General features: G+C 34.7%; 1 protein-coding gene across 9 annotated transcripts in view; it reads right to left on the bottom strand.

Moving 5' to 3' along the window:
• LOC145254621 (receptor-type tyrosine-protein phosphatase epsilon-like) overlaps positions 1 to 20,917 on the bottom strand; it is a 732,106-nt gene that overhangs the window by 14,697 nt on the left and 696,492 nt on the right. For 7 of the 9 annotated variants that reach the window (XM_080113291.1, XM_080113282.1, XM_080113247.1 and 4 more), the window contains one exon: positions 19,641 to 19,778. In XM_080113291.1, coding sequence (XP_079969417.1) covers positions 19,641 to 19,778 — 138 coding nt within the window. The remainder of the gene's footprint in view (positions 1 to 19,640; positions 19,779 to 20,917) is intronic. The other 2 variants (XM_080113273.1, XM_080113239.1) reach the window with 1 other exon arrangement.

The raw sequence follows: 20,917 nt of genomic DNA on the forward strand, positions 1-20,917 counted from the left end.
GGATTGCCAGGTAGATACATCTGTAGAATTTTTATATCCAGCGTAGATACCTGGCATTGCCCAGGAGGAAGCTCTTCTAAGCTGGAGGCAATATTTTTATGACTTTCATAGAATTTTTTCCGGCTATCTTTGCAGGAAGATATTCTGTTTTTTTTTTTTTTAATTATTTATTTTTTTTGTCTTTTCATGTTGGCGTTTCTGCGTAAATCTGAATTATACATTTACTTTTCTTTTTTATACTGACATTTTATTTATAAACATCCAGCGAATGCTAGAATAAAAAGTTCCACAGGTAAAAACATATTTACAGATGAGTTTAGAAACTTGGCTTTGGAAAGGAACAACGCCTTAAAACATCAAAGTTTGGAGTAATAGTTTTCTTCACATCTTTCTTTATTCAGATTCTCAATTTCATTCATTTTGTTTTATGGTTTCTATTATGAATTTACATGCGTAATAAAACTTGATATGAAAATAACAAAGAATAAGAAACATACAGTATAAATAGATGAAATAAAAGAAAACACAAAATTAAGTCGCAATACACCAAATCAATACAAAAAAACAAAAAAAAAACAATACGTATTATGTCTGGGGCGGATTAATTTTTTCAAGTAAATTGTAACGAAGTAAGTTTTTGTATTTCTTCTATGATATGCTACAAAAAACAAAAAAACAAAAACAAAAAAAAAAACGGTTACTACGAATCTGTTTAATTCCCAGTTTGAAGACTTTGAAAATCTGACAAAATAACGTTATTTTTATTTTACAAGGGAGTCTCTACTTATCAAGGCCCGAAGGCCACTTGAGGATGAATGTGAGGTGATCGTGTAGTAATCGTTAATGTCGTAGATTGGGTAGAATTTGATTATTTAATCACCACTTGTGAAGGCTCGAAGGCCACTCGAGGACAGGAATTAATGAATGTAAGGTGCTAGTTTAGTAATCGTTAACGGTGTAGATCAGATCGAATTTGGAATGTCTAAGAGGACGGCTCAACAAAAACTTGTTTACATTGAACTTGAAGGCTACCATATTGTAATCAGCCGGGAAGCAGGCCAGTGGGACAGTGTTCCACATGCAGACAGTTCTAGGAAAGAAGTTTTGTTCATGGAATCTGCGTTTAGATTTAGGCACAGAAAGAGAGTGGGGGAATTGTCGATAGTGGTTGTGGCTAGACGAGTAGTTTTTATGAAAGTTTTGCAAGGAGAGGAATATAGATTGGAGCTCAGACGAGCCATGAAAATAACGACAGAGCAGAGACAGCCTCACAACATCTCTGCCGCGAGAAAGAGCTTGCGAGGAAGAGAAAAAGGGCATCACCTACTAATATATATATGTGTGTGTGTGTGTGTGTCTGTCTGTCTGTCTATGTGCTTGTGATAATAGGATTTTCAGGTAATCTAAGTGGTAATATATTTATTGATTCTAGCCTCCGTTCATGAATATCTGTGCCTTAATATACATATTTAAGCAAGTGACTTTGCTGACATATCTTATCAGTCGAAGAGAAGACGTCACATTAGACTGATTTCAACTGAAAAAAAAAAAAAAACATTTAAATTCGACAAAAAGAAAGACAAACGACCTGCTAAAACTACTAACATAATACCCGCAAAAAATGGCTGTATAATTTTCAAATAAATCTATTAGAACTAATTTTCGTTTTTGTATTCCATCATCATCGTCGTCGCCGCCATCATCATCAAGAAGGTGAGAGTGGCTAAGTGGTTAACGACACGCACTAACACTCAGGTGTGCCAAGTTCAAAACCAGTCCGTTCTATAGAAACACTTTCACTTAGAGATGATTGGCAACGTTCATGTGGTCCCTCCAGTAAGTACCCGATCTCTTTCTAGAAAGAATTCTAACCAGAAAGATATCGGTGAAATGAATGCGAAAAAACAATCCTCATCGTTATCATTTTCGGTTTAGTATGCATTTTACATGATGGTATGTGGTGGATGGCATTTAGAAATTAACTTTCAAACAAAGCTATCACACACACATAATATATATATATATATATATATATATATATATATGTGTGTGTGTTAATGCGTGTCGTTAACCACTTAGCCAATATAACCTCCTTGTGTGTGTGTGTGTGTGTGTATATATATATATATATATATATATATATATATAATCTAAAGACGTATAAGTTTAGTATGAGAATAAACTTAAAGTAAGGTATAAATAGATTTTATATTTATATAAACAATCCAAACCAGATAAAAAAAGCTCAATTATCCAAAAATGGAGAAACGCTTAAACATAAGAAAATAAAATTTTAAAAATCTACATATAAGGGAGAAAAAAAATTTTTTTGATCCGTCAAGGAAAACTAAATTAAAAATTAAGAATTTTTTTTTTTTTTTTTAAGGAATATACCTTTATTAAAATATTTCTTTTCTGACTATTAACTGTTCCTCAAACTTTTTCAATTTTCCTCATCGAATGTACCTGTCTTGGATTTGCATCTGGGTATTACCAAATATGAATTTCAACCTACAAATCTCCATTGATTTCCCCCTACCTATTTGACCTTCCAGAACTTTTTATTGCTATAGCTAATCCCATTTGCTATGCAATTTCAAAACCTTTTTTATTTTATGCAAATATGTTAGTATTCCTAGTTAGCAGTTTCATTTTGTACTTGAAACAGCACTTCATCATTATATTATGCTATTATCTTTCCTCTGGCAAGAAGGCATTTTTTGAAACTCCGAATTAAGGATTTCTTAACTTAATTTTTAATTTAGTATTCTTTGTCGGATAATATATATATATATATATATATATATACACACACAGTTTTTTATATTTAAATTTCATTCAGAACAATATAATTTTTCAAAGCAAAAATTTATGTGAACAAAAAATACAATATGCAAAGTAATTTCTTTAATCCATGGACTTTCGATAAATGCTCATCATCTTAGAGGAAAGTCATTAGCAAAATTTTGAATCTAAGTTGATATAATATTGCTATTTACCGCATACATAGAAAATATATTAAAGATTTCATCTTTTTAATAGACATAGAAAAAGAAAATAAAGGGTTGAAACAAAAAGAAAAAAATAGATATTAAATTTTGGTATCCAAATAGAATAGTAATCATTGACTGGAATAAGACGATGTTATTAGGTTCCAGATTGATCGAAGATTTTTTTACCCTTATTTTCTTTCTCTGTGTCCCTTAAAAAGGTTTAATCGTTAATATATTTTCTACATATGTGCTGAATAGCAAAATTATATCCAACGAAATATAATGTTTTGCGAATGACTTTCCTCCGAGGAAATGAGCCTACATCGAAAATTCATGCATTAAGGAAATTACTTTAAATATTGTATTCTTTGTTTTGAAAAATTATATTTTTCTGAGTGAAATTTAAATATAAAAACCTGTAATTTTTAATTTGCTCTGTCTAGTATATTGAGCAATTTTATTTGGCTGGGATTGTCTTACATAAAAATACTCTCCCAAAATATTTTGTAATTCATTAATTTATGATCTAATTCATCTCATTATTCTGAGATATATATATTGTACACTTCTATAGTAAATAAACTGAACATTTTCTTTAACCGAGGATAAAAATGAGTGTCTGTTCCCAGTGAAGCAATCTATCTATATATCTGTAAAAGTGAACGTGTCTGTGTGTCTGTCTGTGTACATTTCCCCACGCAATAACTCTGTCAATTTTAAGTCTACAGACTCGAAATTTGATATGCAGGGTACTGAGACTTTGGAAAATCTTTGTAATAGGTTTTCGGCCAGAAATTTGGCTGTTAAAGGGTCAAAGTTCAACGATTTGACCTTTGAGAACTCTACCAAACTCCTCCGACAATTTTCGGTCTAAACACTTGAAATTTTAGATATAGGTTCCTTGGACATGTATCTAACTTAATAACTTGATTTGAGCCCAAAACAATAAATGTTAAGGGGGTCATAATAGGGATCAAAGTTTAAAAAAAATTGACCGTTTTTTTTTTTTTTTTTTTTTGCTCAACATACACCTCTAAACACCCGGGCAACGCTGGGCTGAAATGCTAGTATATAAAAAAGTGACATGTATATACTAAATAAGTTGTCTATATATATTAAATAAGTTGTCTCTCTTAGTTTTATACAAAAGGAATAGCTATTTATGCATATCTATATTAAAACTGAAACGTTACGTGTCTTACTATTTTGAAAATATAAGTAAAGAAACCTTATTTTTAGATTAAACAAGATTTCCTTTGAATCAGTTTGACTTGGGATTAAAATCTGTAATTTAAGAAAGATAGTACAACACAGATTAAAAGAAATGTAAACATTTTTTTAAATAAACAGTTAAATGTTTTAAGAATTCTGCATTGTACAGAGTTTCTAAAATTAGATTTGAAAATATTTAAGGCCATTTTTTTAAAACTCCGTATCAAAACATGACTAAGAACTGAAAATTTTGTCGCGACTTTCAAGTTTGAAGTTATGTTCCAGGGCAACGTTTCTGTTTTGTAAATAAGTGTTTCTTGATTTTTATGGCATTCGCTTGTTGTGGTATGAAAAAAAAATGAGTTTCTATTAACGGTGGAAATAGCATGCAGGTACGCGCATGCACACACACACACACACACACACACACACACACACACACACACACACAAGGAATATTTCTATACATCTTGTAAATCCTTTTCTTGCTTCATATAAAAGAAAAACCAGTCAACTTTATTCACCTTGGGCGGGGGAAGGGTTAACCCGGCTTCCTCAGGAGGAGAAAGTTTCATGGGAGTATGAAATCAAGTTACATGTATATTCCGATTAGGTAAGATGACGCGGTTATGTTTTTTGCAGTTCTTGTAGTTAGGTGTCGGCTTCCTCTTACATACAGCGCCTGGTATTCCAAAATGATTACCCATCTGGTACTAACTAGGCTTAACATTGCTTAACTTCGGTGATCTAACGAGAACCGGTGTGTCAGTATGATTATGCCGTAAAAATGAGAGCAGAAAAGAGGAGGAGACTGCGGAGAAATATAAGAAAAAGAGGATGGAAAAAGGGAAGAAGAGAACTGACATGGATGCGTAAAATTCGAGCTGCCAATCCTGTTCGGAGTTTGATTGTTGATTGCATTTACGTGAAGGCGTTTTGCGGCATTCAACTAATTGCTAAATCATATTTGCTATGATTAGAAAAGCTTTTCGTTATCTTGTGCTTCAGTGATTTCAAGTGGATCTCCATTGTTTTGTGATGAAAAAAAAAAAACGTGAAAAGAAAATGACAAAAACAAAACAATCGTGTTAAGCCAACAGAAACTAAACGATGTGTCACATTCATAATATCAAGCCGGCTTCATTTAAAAAATGTAATTACATGTTCGATGTCAGCTTACGTATAATCCGTTAATATTTATGTTCCTGTATCTTTTTCATGCAAAACAAAGCAAACAATAACGTAATAATTTATTGATGACCAGTAGGTGGTGGTGGTAGTGGGGGCGGGTCACTCGTCAAATACGTAAGCGTAATATATTGTAATACATGCAGATTTCGTATTTGTTATTACAGAACCAATTCTTTATATATTCTCTATCTCTATGTTCTACTATTATATAAAAGGAACTCTGCGAGTCTGTGAGTTTGTTCCCCATGAACTCGAAAACGGCTGGACCGATTTTTATGAAAATTCACACGAAGGTATTGTAGACCCCCAGGATACGATATGGAATACGATGCGTTTTAGACACCTGATTACGGCATCCCCCGCCTTACGGTGCTATTTATGATCTTATTTGATTATATACATGTGTATACTGTACGGTATTTTGTTACTAATTTTTAATGCCGTATCCTGGGGGTTGACTGTACTTGATGTGCTTGGCAGTGTTCTTAGATAAGTTTTGTATTGGAATGTTTTCGATAAGTATTGATAATCGAAATAATCCGATGAAAGAAGAAACAGGCGATTTTGACTAGTTTACACTTTACGCAGCCTAAAATCACAAGTGCATTTGAGAAGTTTTATTACCACACAAGCAGTAAGGCCAGGCATATAAAATCAACAGTAGGTTCTTTTGATATGACAGAGGCGCGTCTGAAATGAATGTTTCTGTTCAGAGCACGATTGAAGAGTGATACTTGACTTCAACATTTTGGACTTTAATGTGACTTAGTTCACAATACATTGTAGTCTACATTGCAATATATACTACAATGTATTGTTGACTGGGTCATTGCGGGGAGGCATGTGAAGCTTCCTCTCAGTGCATGGAGATGCGTCCCTTACTAGAGCAGGCAATCAATCGATTTGATTGAAAATGGGCGATTTCATCAACTTCAATGACAATAAAACTATGGGAGTGTGAAAAATTCGTTGTTCATCATTCAATCCCGGGTGTCTCTGCTAGTATTTGTAGTAGTAATTCTTCTAATGCATTCACCTCCAAAAGACAGAAAGTCTGTTCTGCTTGATGTCAGTACACAGGGGCTGAGAGAGGAAGAAGAAGCGGTACGCATGGTTGGTTTTATGGGAAAGAGGGCGAGACTAACCGTGAGAATTCCTGAGATTTGAGAGGAATAAAAGACCGAACTCTGACGGATAGGCAACTGTGCTTTTGCTCGAGCAGAGAAAGCGGTGAGAGGAGAGTAAAGTCCTTTCCTAAAGAAAGTTCCGGCTCAAAGAGAAAAATAAGGTGAGGCTGAAGGACCCAGCAGATTTCAGTATTATATATTCATTTATTTCAAGTTAAAAATATCTGAAAGTAAAAACCATTCCATTTCAACGAGGTTGTTGATAGTGTCCAATAAAGAGCAGGTTATTCTTTTGTCCAATTTAGGTAAACAAAATTACCATAAGTCTTTACTATAAATCTACTTTTCAGTCTACAATAAACCTCCAGTCTTATTCGAGGCCCGTCTTTTAATCTGAACTGACCTCCAGTAAGACTGGAGGTTTATTGTCGTTTGCCAATGTCTTTTTAGACTGAGACAGTAGATTTGTTGGAGGGACTTATGGTAATTTTTTTTACCTAAATTGAATACAATATATATATATATATATAGTACTGATTTTAAGTTTTTAAAAAATGACTTGGGTGCCATCAGCTAGAATCGAAACCAAAACATTTAGCGTTCCAGCTGCGTCTGCTAACAATGTAGCTATTGAGAGATTGGTAAGAAAGATTTAATATTAAACGACTTGAAGAAATGAATTGAATTTGGGCATGCGCAGAAAGGAGTAATATATGTCGGGAAGTTGAAATGAAGTTTGCATTTCATCTTGTGCATTATTCACTCACCCAAAGATTTTACTCGCTATAAACAATCATTGGTGTATGCTTACTAGGGCTAGAACAACAGCATATTCTTTTCATTGTTTTGACTCTCGAGTGTGTATCCGTTAGTATCTTATATGCTTTTATATAGAGTGATGTGGTTCTCGGTTGATTAACTGTGTCGGTTATATACTCGAGAGTCAAAATAATGAAAAGAATATTCTGTTGTCACAGCCCTAAAGATTTCTAGTTTCTGTTTATTTCAGTGTTATGTGACCAGTAGTTTAGGAATTTATCGATTAAACATACACACATCTACTATTTTATTTATATAGATAAACTCGTAAAAGAAACCCAAAAGGTCACGCTGATATTTCATTTTTATTTAAGATTTTTGAGTGACACAATGATGTCTTTTGATAGTGCAATATCAAGTTAAATTTTGTTTCATCGATATCATGTAGCCAACCAACTTACAAGGGCTGCTCTCTTCAATAGAAACTGTTAACATTTATGACTGCTACCGTTATTCCATCAAAGACTGGATACTTATGCAGAGAAGGTACCGCGCTGAAATAGTAGTTATTTAGAAACCCATTCTTAACATGGGAAGGGGAGACGATTTTGTAATTATTATTACTGGGATTGTTTCTCAAATAGTTTAATGTGGTCATCTGAAAATCTAATGCCAATAAATACTTAATGGAATTTGATGATTTATTAGACATTCATTATTTTCAATCCTCTCATAATATTTGTCAGCATTCAACTTTCAATTCACCCATCTCATCAACTTCTATCCTCAAAGGGATTTTAACTTGAGTTCTTGATGAGCCGTTCCTCGTAAGTCATCCAATTTACTAAATTTCCACTACTAATGATTACTATGCTATTGTTCCATTCCACTCTTTAACCCTTATCCTCGAGTGGCATCTGGGCATTAATAAGTGGCGACTCCTATGTAAAAAAACACCCCAAAAATTTGATAAATAATGAATTATTAGTGGAAAAAAATGCCTTTGTGACCTGTTTTTCGTGTTTTACAGCATATCAACACTTTTCATGATATTAAATACTAACACATGATGCTTATTATAAACGATTCTAGTGTCTAGTAGGCCTTCAAGTTCTCTCCGGTAGGCCTTCAAGTTCTCTCCCATTCCATATGTCAGATATGTATGGTGCCAATGCAGCAAATAACATTTTTTAGTATTTAGTACTATACATATCAATGTTTTTTTTTTTTTTTCTTAAATATAAGTATATAAGTATGTGCTAATATAAGGTATAATCATGTAAACGCACCGGTTCTGATTAGATCACCAAAGTTAAGCATCGTTGAACCTGGTCAGTACCAGATGGGTGACCATTTGAGAATACTAGGTGCTGCTTGTCGGTATGTATGTGAACTTCGAGGAGCTGAACGCCTCTGCATTGCACAGTTCCAGCACATCTTGTCCAAGGTGTAGTACCGTTTAGCATTCCTCGGATGTTACAAAGAGTTACCAAACAGTGTAGATGAAGCTCCTCAGTCATGGTTAAGGCAATCCATCTAGAAGAAAACTGATGAAAAAAAAAAAAAAAAAAAAAAAGACTGGATAAAAAAAAAAGGTCCGTTAGTCACGTAAGGCAATCTTTCAGTGACAATGTCACAAACAAAACACCTGCCTCCAATTTGTCATAAACTAGCCCGGAATTAGTAAGACTTAAAAAAAAACTGCTGTGAAAATGTTCATGTCGACCTGGTCTAATCTAAGATATTGAAAAATAATAAGAGGTAGTAGGTTTAGAGACTTGCATTAGTCAAACGGGAGGAAACGTAGGTGGTTAATTGGAAATATATTTTAGTATTTTAGAATCGCTCTTCAAGCATTTCGTCATGGGGGACAACAAGGGCTCACAAGGCTGCTCATTAGACAACCAATAAAAGCGTTGGCCAGACGAGCGCGTTCTGGGTGATCAATCTTGTTTAGTCGTCTTTATTTCCAATCATCTCCAGATGATCATCCTAACATCAAAGTCCTATCGTCTCCAAACAAACCAAATGAATAAATAAAAGAAAGTGATTTGCTTTTGTGCTATTAAAAGCTGCAAACAAATCAATACATAATGATAGGCCTCAATAAGATTACTGGCTGACTGAAAATAAAACAAAGTCATTTCTATCTTCCTTAATATATGATAACGCGTAATGAAATACTTCACATTAAACCACCTGATGACGAAATTTAACAAAGTACAATTTATGATGAACTTGATCACCCCAACGTAAATAGCGCCGATTAACCAGACCAGCCGCAGCAAAACCTCCCCCTGTTACTATAGAGGTCCCTAAATGCTGAAGACCTTTTTATTCTAATAGTTTTTTTTTGTTTCCTCAGACCGCTTGCTTTTGGAGTTCCCACCCTGCTCCCTGTTTCTCTGACTGAACCAGCACTTTTTCTTATTTCCATACATTTTAGCTTAACTATTCCCTATGGAAATATGGAATACAGAGCCTCTGTGTATTTTATTTTTTTATTTTTTCACAGTGATCACCACTTATCAAGGCCCGGAAGTCACTCAGGGATAAGGATTATTGCAAGTACATTACGTTAGTGTGGAGATTTGATGAAGTGTTTAATTAAGGGGGCGGTTCATTAGGAATTTGTTAACATTGGACTTGAAGACATCCAAGTTGTAGTCCGGTGGGAAGCAGGCAGACGGAACAGAGTTCCACAGGCGTGCAGTTCTAAGAAAGAAGCTTTGTCCATGGAATCTGCGTTTTGATTTAGGCACAGATATAGAGTGGGGGAAATTTTTTACAGTGGATTCAGCTAGACTGGTGTTTTTCGTGAATGATTGGCGAGGGGGGGGACCAGAGATTGGAGTTCAGACGAGCACCTGGCATGAAAGTAACGATAAAACAAGGATAGGCTCGCAACGTCTCTTCTGTGAGAGAGAGGTTGCAGGGTAGAGAAAAGGGCATCCCCCACTAAGCCACGAAGTCTGTTTTGTACTCTGTCAAGGCATGATAGGCTGTTTTTGGCCGCTCCTGCCCAGATATGGCAACAGTATTCCATCTTTTAATTGCCATAAATATATTTTCATTTTGCCATATATATATGGGGTACGAGGCATAGGCAGACCTAAGCTCAGGTTTTGTGACACCGTCAAACGAAATCTAAAGGACAAGTTGATCCCTACTGGAAGCTGGCAGACCCTCAGTCGCGACCATGACAAGTGGAGAATGATGGTTCACAGGAAGTCGTCTTCGGACACGAAGGACAGCACATGATGATGATATATATATGTATGTGTGTGTGGGGATGATTAATCGGAATCAGAAAAATTGGAAATTTTTAGGGTATTGGAATCGGAATTATTTGTGCATATTTTCTGATTCTAAAAACGATTCCTTTAATTTTTTTTTATTTGATTTTGTTTAGAAAAAATATTCGTTTGCTTGTAGTAATAATAAAAAAAATCAGTATTTATTGATTTTAAACAATCAATAAAATTAAAAACTATACATCAACACTTTACAAGTGTGTTTTTACGTTTGAGAAAATATATGCACATTACGTCGCAGCTCACAATGTGAGGTTGTCTGGCTGCGGGAATAATTGTTATTCTCTCACATTCTTGAGGTTCTATCGCTAATTGCTCACTACTAGATAAGCTTGCCGTGAGGGCATCCTAAGCGAGTATAAAATTTCTACTTGCGAGACGTCGGCTTGGGTTATAGCTGATCGTGATGGCCACATCCCTTGTTCGAGGTGAATAGGTTCATTCCATTGTCGGATTTTTTGCCGCGGTTTGTTTGATCTGTGCTAGTTAACAGACTTTCTTGTGTGCGTGTGGCGGTTTGTTCAGTTGGTAGAGTGCTCGACACTCATGCAAGAGACTCTGGTTTCAAATCCCGAGTTTGGATGTATCCAACTGATTATCCCAAATGAGGGCGAAACTTGAGTCTTGGGCTTCCGGAATGTTCGCTGTCATGGCTCTTGTGAGCTGCGACGTTGTCTGGTTGTGGAAATAATATATATATATAAAATCTGTGTGTCAATTTGTTTTTTGATTTTTGTAATGCAGAAACAGTCAGTCTGTGTTTTTGTGGATTTTTAAATACTTTCAAATTTTTGCCAACAACTAAAAAACTTATACAGCGACGAATCAGTTGGAAGTTTAGTTTTCCAGTACTCTTCACCACTCTCAATAACCTTTGCAGATGAATTTGCGTTATCACACTGACCGCTTCCCATTGACTTCTCACTGACAATAACTATTAGCCTTCATGGGAATTTGGGTGACAATAAACTTCTTCAAATTCCCAGTCCTCTTTGCATCTATCTGGTGAAGGTCTGGTTAGTGCTTTCCTTCACTAGATTTTCCATGCTTCCTGAGATTCCTTGGCTATTTAGTATGGTGCTAATCAATGCCGACACTACAATTTTATTTTCGGGGGTGGGATAGTTAAGTTAGAATTTTATTGTTTCAGTTTTCTTGGTTCCATGTGGTGGTGTGCTAACTTTTTGTTTTACTTCTGTTGCAGTTATTATATGACCGGTTAGCATTTGTAACTCATGTGAATTTGTTTGCCGTCTGTTGTATAGTCTCAATCTTCCCTTGATTCTGATTTCTTTTTTCTTTTTTTTTTTTTTTCCCCAATCTTCTTTGAGACTGTTCCTAATGCTTCCCATTTCCTTGGGCCTTAATATTATATTACTCACTAGGAGTTTTCACATAGGCTATCATCAAAGAATTCTCTTTGAAAACAATCTGCGGCGTCCTCTGGAGTCTGATTGACAACAAGTCTCCCCAGATTTTCAATGTTCTCCACTTCTATCCATGACATTTTAAAATTAATTTGCGTTATCGCAACAGCCGTTTACCATTAATTTCTTGTTGGTAGCGACCATTAGTTTACATTGGGATTTACGTGGCAAAAAGCCTTCCGAAGAACCCAGTCCTCCTCACACTAATCCAACAGATGTCTAGTTGGTACTCTCCATCCTCTTTGACTCTCTTCACTTATTTGGTGTGGCAGCAGTTTATGGTGACACTAAGAAAGAGGGGAGGGCGAGGATGCGGGTAACTTACTATTCTGCAGTTTCAGTTTTCATAATTCTACGTGGTATTTCTGTTCCCCCCCCCGTAGCAGTTTCTATATGACCAGCTTCTGCCTGTGGGTCATATGTATTAGTCTTTACGTTTAAGAGTTTTCCAAGCCGTTTTTATTATTGTTATCCGTTGTCTCTTTTCAGCCATCCATCTGATTCCAACCTCTCCTATTCTTTTTCCAAAGTTTTTCGGTATTGTCCCCAGTGCTCCTACAATTAGTGGTGTTATCTTAGCTTTCTTCATCTTCCATATCCCTTTGAGCGCTCTGGCCAGTTCAGTGCATTTACTTTGCCTCTCTGTTTCCTTTATCTTCACCCTGTGGTCTGCTGGAACGACAAAACATTGTGTGATTATCTCGTATATCTTCATCGTAATCAGTATGCAGAGCGATAGATTTTGAAATTTATCTTATTCAAAACGAAGGCGATATCGTCGGTTGATTGAATATACTTCATCATTTTGGAATCACTTTTCAAGTGTTTGATCATGGCGAACAAAGAAGGAGCAGAAGACTTTTCATAAAGCGCCTTTTAGAAGGGTCGACCAGACAGACATGTTCGTGTGGTGAGCAAGTTTGTTTATTCACCCTTATTTATTTTCAATCAGCTTCTCACGTTGGTCATTCAGACATCAAAGTCTTAGCGTTCTTCACACATCAGCCAAATAAATAAATATCACAACAAAGTTTACCGCCTTTGTGCTGATAACTAAAAGCTGCAAATTAATCAATATATCATGATAGGACCCAACAACGTTATTGGCTGATTAAGAGTAAAAAACAAAAAGCAAAAAAAAAAACAACAATAAAAAAAAACAAGTCATAGCTGTTTAGTTTTTCCCTTACAACATTACATTGATTGGATTTTGTCGAGGTTGAAGATGGGTGCAGCAGCTATATATATATATTTTTAAATTACAGCCAAGATACTGTAGAATACGTTAGTTAAATTGGTGCCAAGTGCATTTACAATAAAATTTCTAACATTTTTACGTTATACTTAATCCACGATTCAATTGACAAGAAAATTTTAATTAAAACTACATATACACGTACCTACTCGACGTTAACCGGAATTTGTTGGTTGCAAATTTGTATAGTAATTTGCATTAAAAATAAAATTTTAAAAAAAGACGGAAATAAAAATAATATGTAAGTCATGTTTAAGCAAGACAGACGCAAATTACTAACAAAATGTTATTACTATAGAGAAGAGACAAGATGAAATAAAACGATGCTCAGTAATGAGAGAAAAAAAATCTAAGGGAGATAAGTCATGTTATAATCTGCAAAGATATATCACCTTTACATTATCTGATTTATTATTTCCTAGCGACCATTAGTCTACATTGGGATTGAGGTGGCAAAAAGCCTCCGCAAGATCCCAGTCCTCTTCACACTTATCCAGCAGAGATCTAGTGAGTACCCTTCATCCCCTTTGACCCTCCTCAATTATTTGGTATGACACCAGTTTATGGTGACACTAAGAAACGGGAAGGGGGGGGGCGGAGGATGCGGGTAACTTACTATTCCATAGTTTCATTCTAACAATCTTTCTAACCGAAATATTTTTCCAAACAAACTAAAATTGAGGAATCTTGGTATTGCAAAAAAGAAAATGCTGGAAAAGAGTGGGGTGCGATAAATGATGAGGAAAAAATTAAATGGTCAGATGCGATGCTATTTGAGTCTTAATTCTAACATCTGACAGGATAACTTCATACGTTTAGCTATTATGAATATCAAGGAGAAGAACAAAATCATTTTTATTCTTACTCGTTTGGCATCAAAGTAAAATTATCTGCTATTTGACTCACTCGAGGATAAATTTGGATTCATAATTTTCTCGTGTATAATTATAGAAACTACAGTCTGCTTGGAAAATCACTCACATAATTTCGAGATTTGGTGAAAATAGGCGAAGAAACTCTTGGTTTCTGAGCTATAAGCAATTGAAACAAATCAATATTCTTTATTGTAAATACTAGCGATGGGGGTGGGGGCGACCTTGCCGGTCGTAAAATATGCTCAAATATATTTTAATTCATGCAGATTTCGTATTTATTATTAGTCAATTCTCTATTGAATATTATATTGTACCTAATATATAGTAGTGATTACAAAAGTTTTTAAAAAAATTTACTTGGATGCCATCAGCTAGGATCGAAACCAAAACAGTTAGCACTCCAGACGCCTTCCCTTCTGTTTGAGCGCAAATTAAACCATTTACAGCTATGGATTAATTTGCACAAAAGTAATAGAACTATGCCGGCAAGATGAAACGCACATTTTGCATTTCAACTTGCCGACATCTTTCTGTACACGTCATTCATCCATCCATCCAAACAAAGATTTTACTCGTTATAAACTATTATTTGTGGATGATTAATATTTTCTGTTAATTGCAGTGTTATCTGCCTAATAGTTTAAGAGTTTATCAATTAAATATTTTCACACACATACATACATACATACATGCACTTACTGGTTTATTTATATAGATTTAATGTGTAAAATGTGTTTTTAGAAAATCAATGACAAAATTTCTGAATTTTATGTGTAAAAGCATCTATTTGTGGGTCCTGCCTTTATAATAGTACTTCATTCCTAGTCCCATCTCTTTGTAGTCCATTTCTTTATCTGTGTTTGTTCTGATCATATTTATTCACCTGTATTTTGTCTGTTGTATTTTGTCGCCTGAAATAAAAAGGGCCAACTTTGCAGGATGCCGATGTTGACTATCAAAAAAAGTCATGATGCTAAGATCTGTATTCTTGAATCCTATGTTGTTTATACTTCTTATTTGTTTTATGGTTTTGTTTGTGTATGTAGCAAGACCAGGCTGAGAGTTACTTTACCTGTCACAGGAATTCTCCTTTTCTATTCTATATGCAGCAATATCAGTACACTATCATACATGCGTACTGTTAAAAACTGGTAAACACTGCCACATATACTAACCAAACCATGAAGGATAGGCTAACATATACTAACCAAACCATGAAGGATAGGCTAACATATACTAACCAAACCATGAAGGATAGGCTATTTTGTTTGAGAGATATTTCTGATGTAGGTTTTGTTTTTGTTTTTTTTAGTGTTGGGACGATTAATTGGAATTGGAAAAATCGGAGCTTTTTGGGATATCGGAATCTGAAAAAATTGTCAATTTTCCGATGCCAAAACCGATTCCTTAAATTATCTTTTTTTATTTGATTTTGGTTTAAGAAAATTTTTCCGCTGTTTGTAGTAATAATAAAATAATAAATATTTATTGATTTAAACTTTCAGTAAGACTAAAATCTCTAGATCACCTTCCCCTAACAAGTGTATTTTCATGTTTAAGAAAATATAAGGACATTTAAGACGTGTTTTTACAGTAATTGGGACAAAATAGCACTTTTATAGTTAAATATATAAAGATTTATAAAGAATCTGAATTGGAATCAGTAATTTAGTACGAAATTGGTAATTGTATCGGAATCGGGAAAAGTATTGGAATCGTCCCATCACTAGTTGTTTTGTTTTACGGCATAGCAACCCTTTTTGGGTTATTTAATGCCGAATTGGTCATTTTGGTAAAGGATGCTTAAAGTTCTTTATATGTTTGAATATTTATTCGTAGTGTCTGGTTGACATGGAGAGGAAAGTTCTTGATTTTGGCTTTGCAGAACATGATTGAGTTTTGTCAAATCTGAGGTGGAAGTTAGTATCAACCAGGAATAAAGCAATGAAGGATATAAAAATAACTTAGGCTCAGGCTTATTTTTCTACTTGTTCTGCATCATGATTTATGTTTTATCTTGCTAACTCTAATCCTAAACCACCAACAAATTGATAAACGGACAGGATTAAAAGCGTAAGTTCTCTTTGAAGAGGTAATAATGTTAACGCTTTTAACAGAAATCCATTAGTATGACCAGCAGATTTTAAAAAGCGTTCAAACGTAGAAATCAAGAGGATAAAAAAAAGATACAGGTGTTGTTAGAAAAACCCAATTAATAAAAAGGCCAAAAGTTAAAATTGGTCAAAAGAATTGGAAACGGTTCAAATATTCCAAAATTAATAAACGCTGAAGAGAATCATAGAAAAAAGGTTAATAAATTAATTTGTGTGAGGTATAATGCGCGAAAAACTTTTGAAGTTCTGGGATCAAAAAATAAATACTTTAAAATTAAGCACTCTAAACAATACAGGGTTATCCTAAAAATATTCATGATTTATTTTTCTGCCGTTTAAACACATTTACTATTGATAAACGTTAGTCTACACCCGGAGGTCTCAAAACGCAAAGATCAACACTTTACAAGTGTGTTTTTACGTTTGAGAAAATGTTGCAGTTCACACTGTGAGCCTGCGACGTTGTCTGGCTGTGGAAATAATTGTATATTCTCTCACATTCTCAAGGTTCTATTTCTGATTGCTTGCTAGATAAGCTTGCCGTGAGGGCATCCTTAGCGAGTATAAAATTTCTATTTGTGAGACATCGGCTTGGGTTAGGGTTGATCGTGATGATCACATCTCTTGTTCGAGATGAATAGATTCATTCCATTGTCGGATTTTTGCCGCGGTTTGCTTGATCTGTGTTAGTTAACAGATTTTCTTGTGTGTGTGGTGGTTTGCTCAGTTGAAAGAGTACTCGACTCGCATGCAAGAGGCTCAGGTTTCAAATCCCGAGTTTGGATGTGTCCAACTGATTAGGCCAAATGAAGGCGAAACTCGAGTCTTGAGGACATCCTTAGCGAGTATAAAATTCCTGCTTGTGAGACATCAGTCATCAGGGGCCAAAAAACATAAAAATATTCATGAAAAATTACAGAAAACGAAAATATGTGAAAATAGTGTGGTAGTTTTTCTTTTTAAGAAAATGATAAAAAGAATGAAATTTTAGAAAACCAGTTTCACTAAAAAGTAAAGCCAAATAAGCAAAACGGTTTAAAACACACCCAGTTCATTTTTTGTTTTTGGCCCATGTAGCTCTAAAAAGTCAGTAATATGACCCCTTGTTTGGAAACTTTGGAGACCTCTTATCTACACCAAACTTGTTAACCAGAATTGATTCATGAGTGTCAAAGAGTCTTTGATTTATCGTCGTTCAATGACATGCAGCAAATAGTCACATCTACATTGTAAACAGGTTTGCATACGACTATATGAGTTGTAATGGTATCTTTCAAATCCGGAATAATCTTTGGATTGTTTTGATAGACATTATCCTTTAAATAACTCTACAGATAAAAATCTGAGGACAGGGGTAAAAGCATCCATCCAAACAAAGATTTTACTCGTTATAAACCATCCTTGGTGTATGATTGCGAGAGCTATGACAATAGAATATTCTTTTCATTGTTTTGACTCTCGAGTATATATCCGACACAGACAGTTTATGAACCGAAAACCACATCCCTCTATATAAAAGCATAGAAGATATCAACAGATCCACACTCGAGAGTCAAAACAATGAAAAGAATATGCTGTTGTCCCAGCCCTAATGATTACTATTTCCTGTTAATTTCAGTATTATGTGATTAGTAGTTTAAGAGTTTATCAGTTAAATATTTTCACACATACATGCATACATACATCTATCTTGGTTTATTTATATGGATTTAATGTTTACAATGTGTATTTGGAAAATCAATAACAATATTTCCCAGTTCTATATATGTAAAAAGCATCTATTTTGTGGGGCCTGCCTTTGTAATAGTACTTCATTCCTAGTCCAATTTTTTTTTTTTTTTTTGTAGTTCATCTATTTATCTGTGTTGTTTTTGCTGATCATATTTATTTACTTGTATTTGGTCTGTTGTACAGAGTGCCCTACTTAAAACTAGCCCATAAAATGTAATAAAGAGGCGGAACATTCTTTTATTATTTAAATTACTTGCAGCATTGTTTAAATTACCTGTAATGTTATAAAAGATGCTGAAAGTGACCCCCCGTTGACATCTAGGCATTTCTGGGCAGGTTTAACAACGTTTGCAGATACTGCCTGTAGATCTTCTCTGGTGATTCTCCTGAAAGCATTGGCAATGTTGTCTTTACTCTTCTACCTATCTGCAAAAGTTTTTAGTGGTTTTCCTCACTTTAAAACGTGTTATCGGTTCGAAAATCATAGTGTTTGTCAGTATATTTGTAAAAGCAAAATGGCGGTGTGCTCGCTGTTGAGTACGATAAGTTTGAGAAAATGAGTTCAAACTAAATAATTATACAAAATACTGTTAGAAACTCACTCAATGTATGTTACCGTGGCATAGAAATCCACCGAATATATGTCCGCCTATATCACGGTAACATATATTGAGTGAGTTTTTAGCAGTATTTTGTATAATTATTTAGTTTGAACTCATTTTCCCAAATTTACCGTATTCAACACCGAGCACACCACCCTTTTGCTTTTTCAAATATACCGATAAACACTATGATTTTCAAAGCGATTACACGTTTTAAAGTGAGTAAAATCACTAAAACCATTTTGCGGATAGGTAGAACAGTAACTTATCTTGCCTTTGGTAACATTTATTTGTTATACATTTGTTTTTTGACAACTTTTTACAATCTATGTGTATAGTAACACAAATCGAAAATTTTTAATTTCAAATTCTTTATATCTTCAAATATTTATCCATGGTGTTTGGTTTGGTTGATTTGTTTCACAACATACCAACCTTTTTCAAGTTCTTTAATCTGATATCCAGTCATCTTGATAAAAAAATTTAAGCTTCAATGTCTTTATATCTTCAAATATTTATCCATGGTGTTTTGCTTGGTTGTTTGGCAGAGTGTAATTGTTTTTGTTTTAGATTTTACAGAACGTGATTGAGTTTTGCAAAAAAGTAAGGAAAAAATATTTTTAGATAAAAATTGTTGCTTTTGCTTTAGACTTTGCAAAACTCAATCATGTTCTGTAAAGGGAAAGGGGGGGAACCCCAAAATAGCATCAATATTTGTTGTCAGGAAGTAAGTTTCTTCCGACAGCCTGATCAGATAGCATCATATATAAAAATAAAAAGAACATTGCTGCAGCAAAAAGGAAAAGACAAGATAAACATGACTGTGACGTCTACTACTGTTACGTCTTATCTACACAACAAAACTCCAGCTGCTTACGTGATGAGTCTACATCTTATTTTGGTATCATGCAACCATATAGACAACTTTAAAAATGGGTTGAATGCCAGACATTGAAAGAAGCATGGATAATAGAAGATAAAAGAAACACAAATAGTCGCGATAAGTAAAAATAAAGGAATTTATTTTTGTATAATCTTACCGTTTCATTGTTGTGGATGAACAAAGTTCTCTCGATAAAGTCCTCCTTTATTTGAACCTCGCTGTTATGGACGGTGATATGTCCAAATTCTTCGTCTCCATTGTCCATCCAGTATCTACAGCAGGTCTGTAAGACAAGCTACAAGGGTTATTAAGTATACAAGATAATTTGCTATACTGCACAAGACAACAAATAGAATGACTTAAAACCTAAGTGGGGATTAGAGAAAATGGCTTCGATGAGAAAATGTCCTTGGGAAAGAAAAAAATCATTCATGTTCAGAAAAGGGAAATGAAGCTTTTAAAAGCTTTAAAAAACAAAGTCGGAAATGGCATGATTGAATAACCATGTACACACAAATATATACGGAGTACAGAGGCTAATTCTGTATTAAATCTGTAAGGGGAATAGAAAGCATCTATAATATAAATCTCACCTCTGTTTAAATGTATATATGTATGTCTGCCTAAAATGTTCGACCGAGGCGACGGATTTTCACGAGATCTGTATCGTTTGGAAGCTCGACCCTTAGGACGACAAATATCGAAAAATCGGTCAAAAACATTAATTGCTTCACCCTCAACTGGGCACTTTTCTATAGGAAGCGGGCCCCTTTTTCCACCAATATTTTCGAAAGTTATCTCTTTTCGATTGTCTGGCCTTAATTTAAACCTACCTCACTTCCGGTTTGGCGATGGGCGCAACAGCAAAGACGTCACTTTTTTTTCACATTCTTTTCCTTCTTTGCAGTACGGGTTCGAGCCTGCCTGCCTACTACAACCTTTTTTTTTTTTCAACACACACCTCCAAACACCCGGGCAACGCCGAGCGCCCAGATTAGTATATAATAAGAGTGAGGGGAAAACTAACATACAATGAGAAAAGGAGAGATTACTCTTAACTATTTTTTATCTTTAAAGATTGAAGGTGACAGTGGTCAAGTAGTTAACAAAACCGACAGACGACCTGGGTGTTCCAAGTTCGAAGCCAGTTCGTTCCGCAAACATCACTTTCACATAGGATGTTGGCAACTTTCTTGTGGCCCCTCCTGTAAGTACTCAATGTCTTTCTAGAAAGAATTCGGACTAGAAAAATATCAGGAAAACTAATGCCAACAATAGAATTTTCGAATTTATACAATATGATGATGATCTCTACATATCTACTATCAGACATTGTATAGAGTACTGCTGTTATATTTGGACGGAAGAGTCTTTTCTTTTTTTTTTTTTAACTAAGGCCACTCGAGGACAACGGTTAATGAATGTAAGGTGGTA

This window comes from Euprymna scolopes, chromosome 3 (genome assembly GCF_053919585.1).
Source record: "Euprymna scolopes isolate OS-2025 chromosome 3, ASM5391958v1, whole genome shotgun sequence".
Taxonomy (NCBI): Eukaryota; Metazoa; Mollusca; class Cephalopoda; order Sepiida; family Sepiolidae; genus Euprymna; species Euprymna scolopes.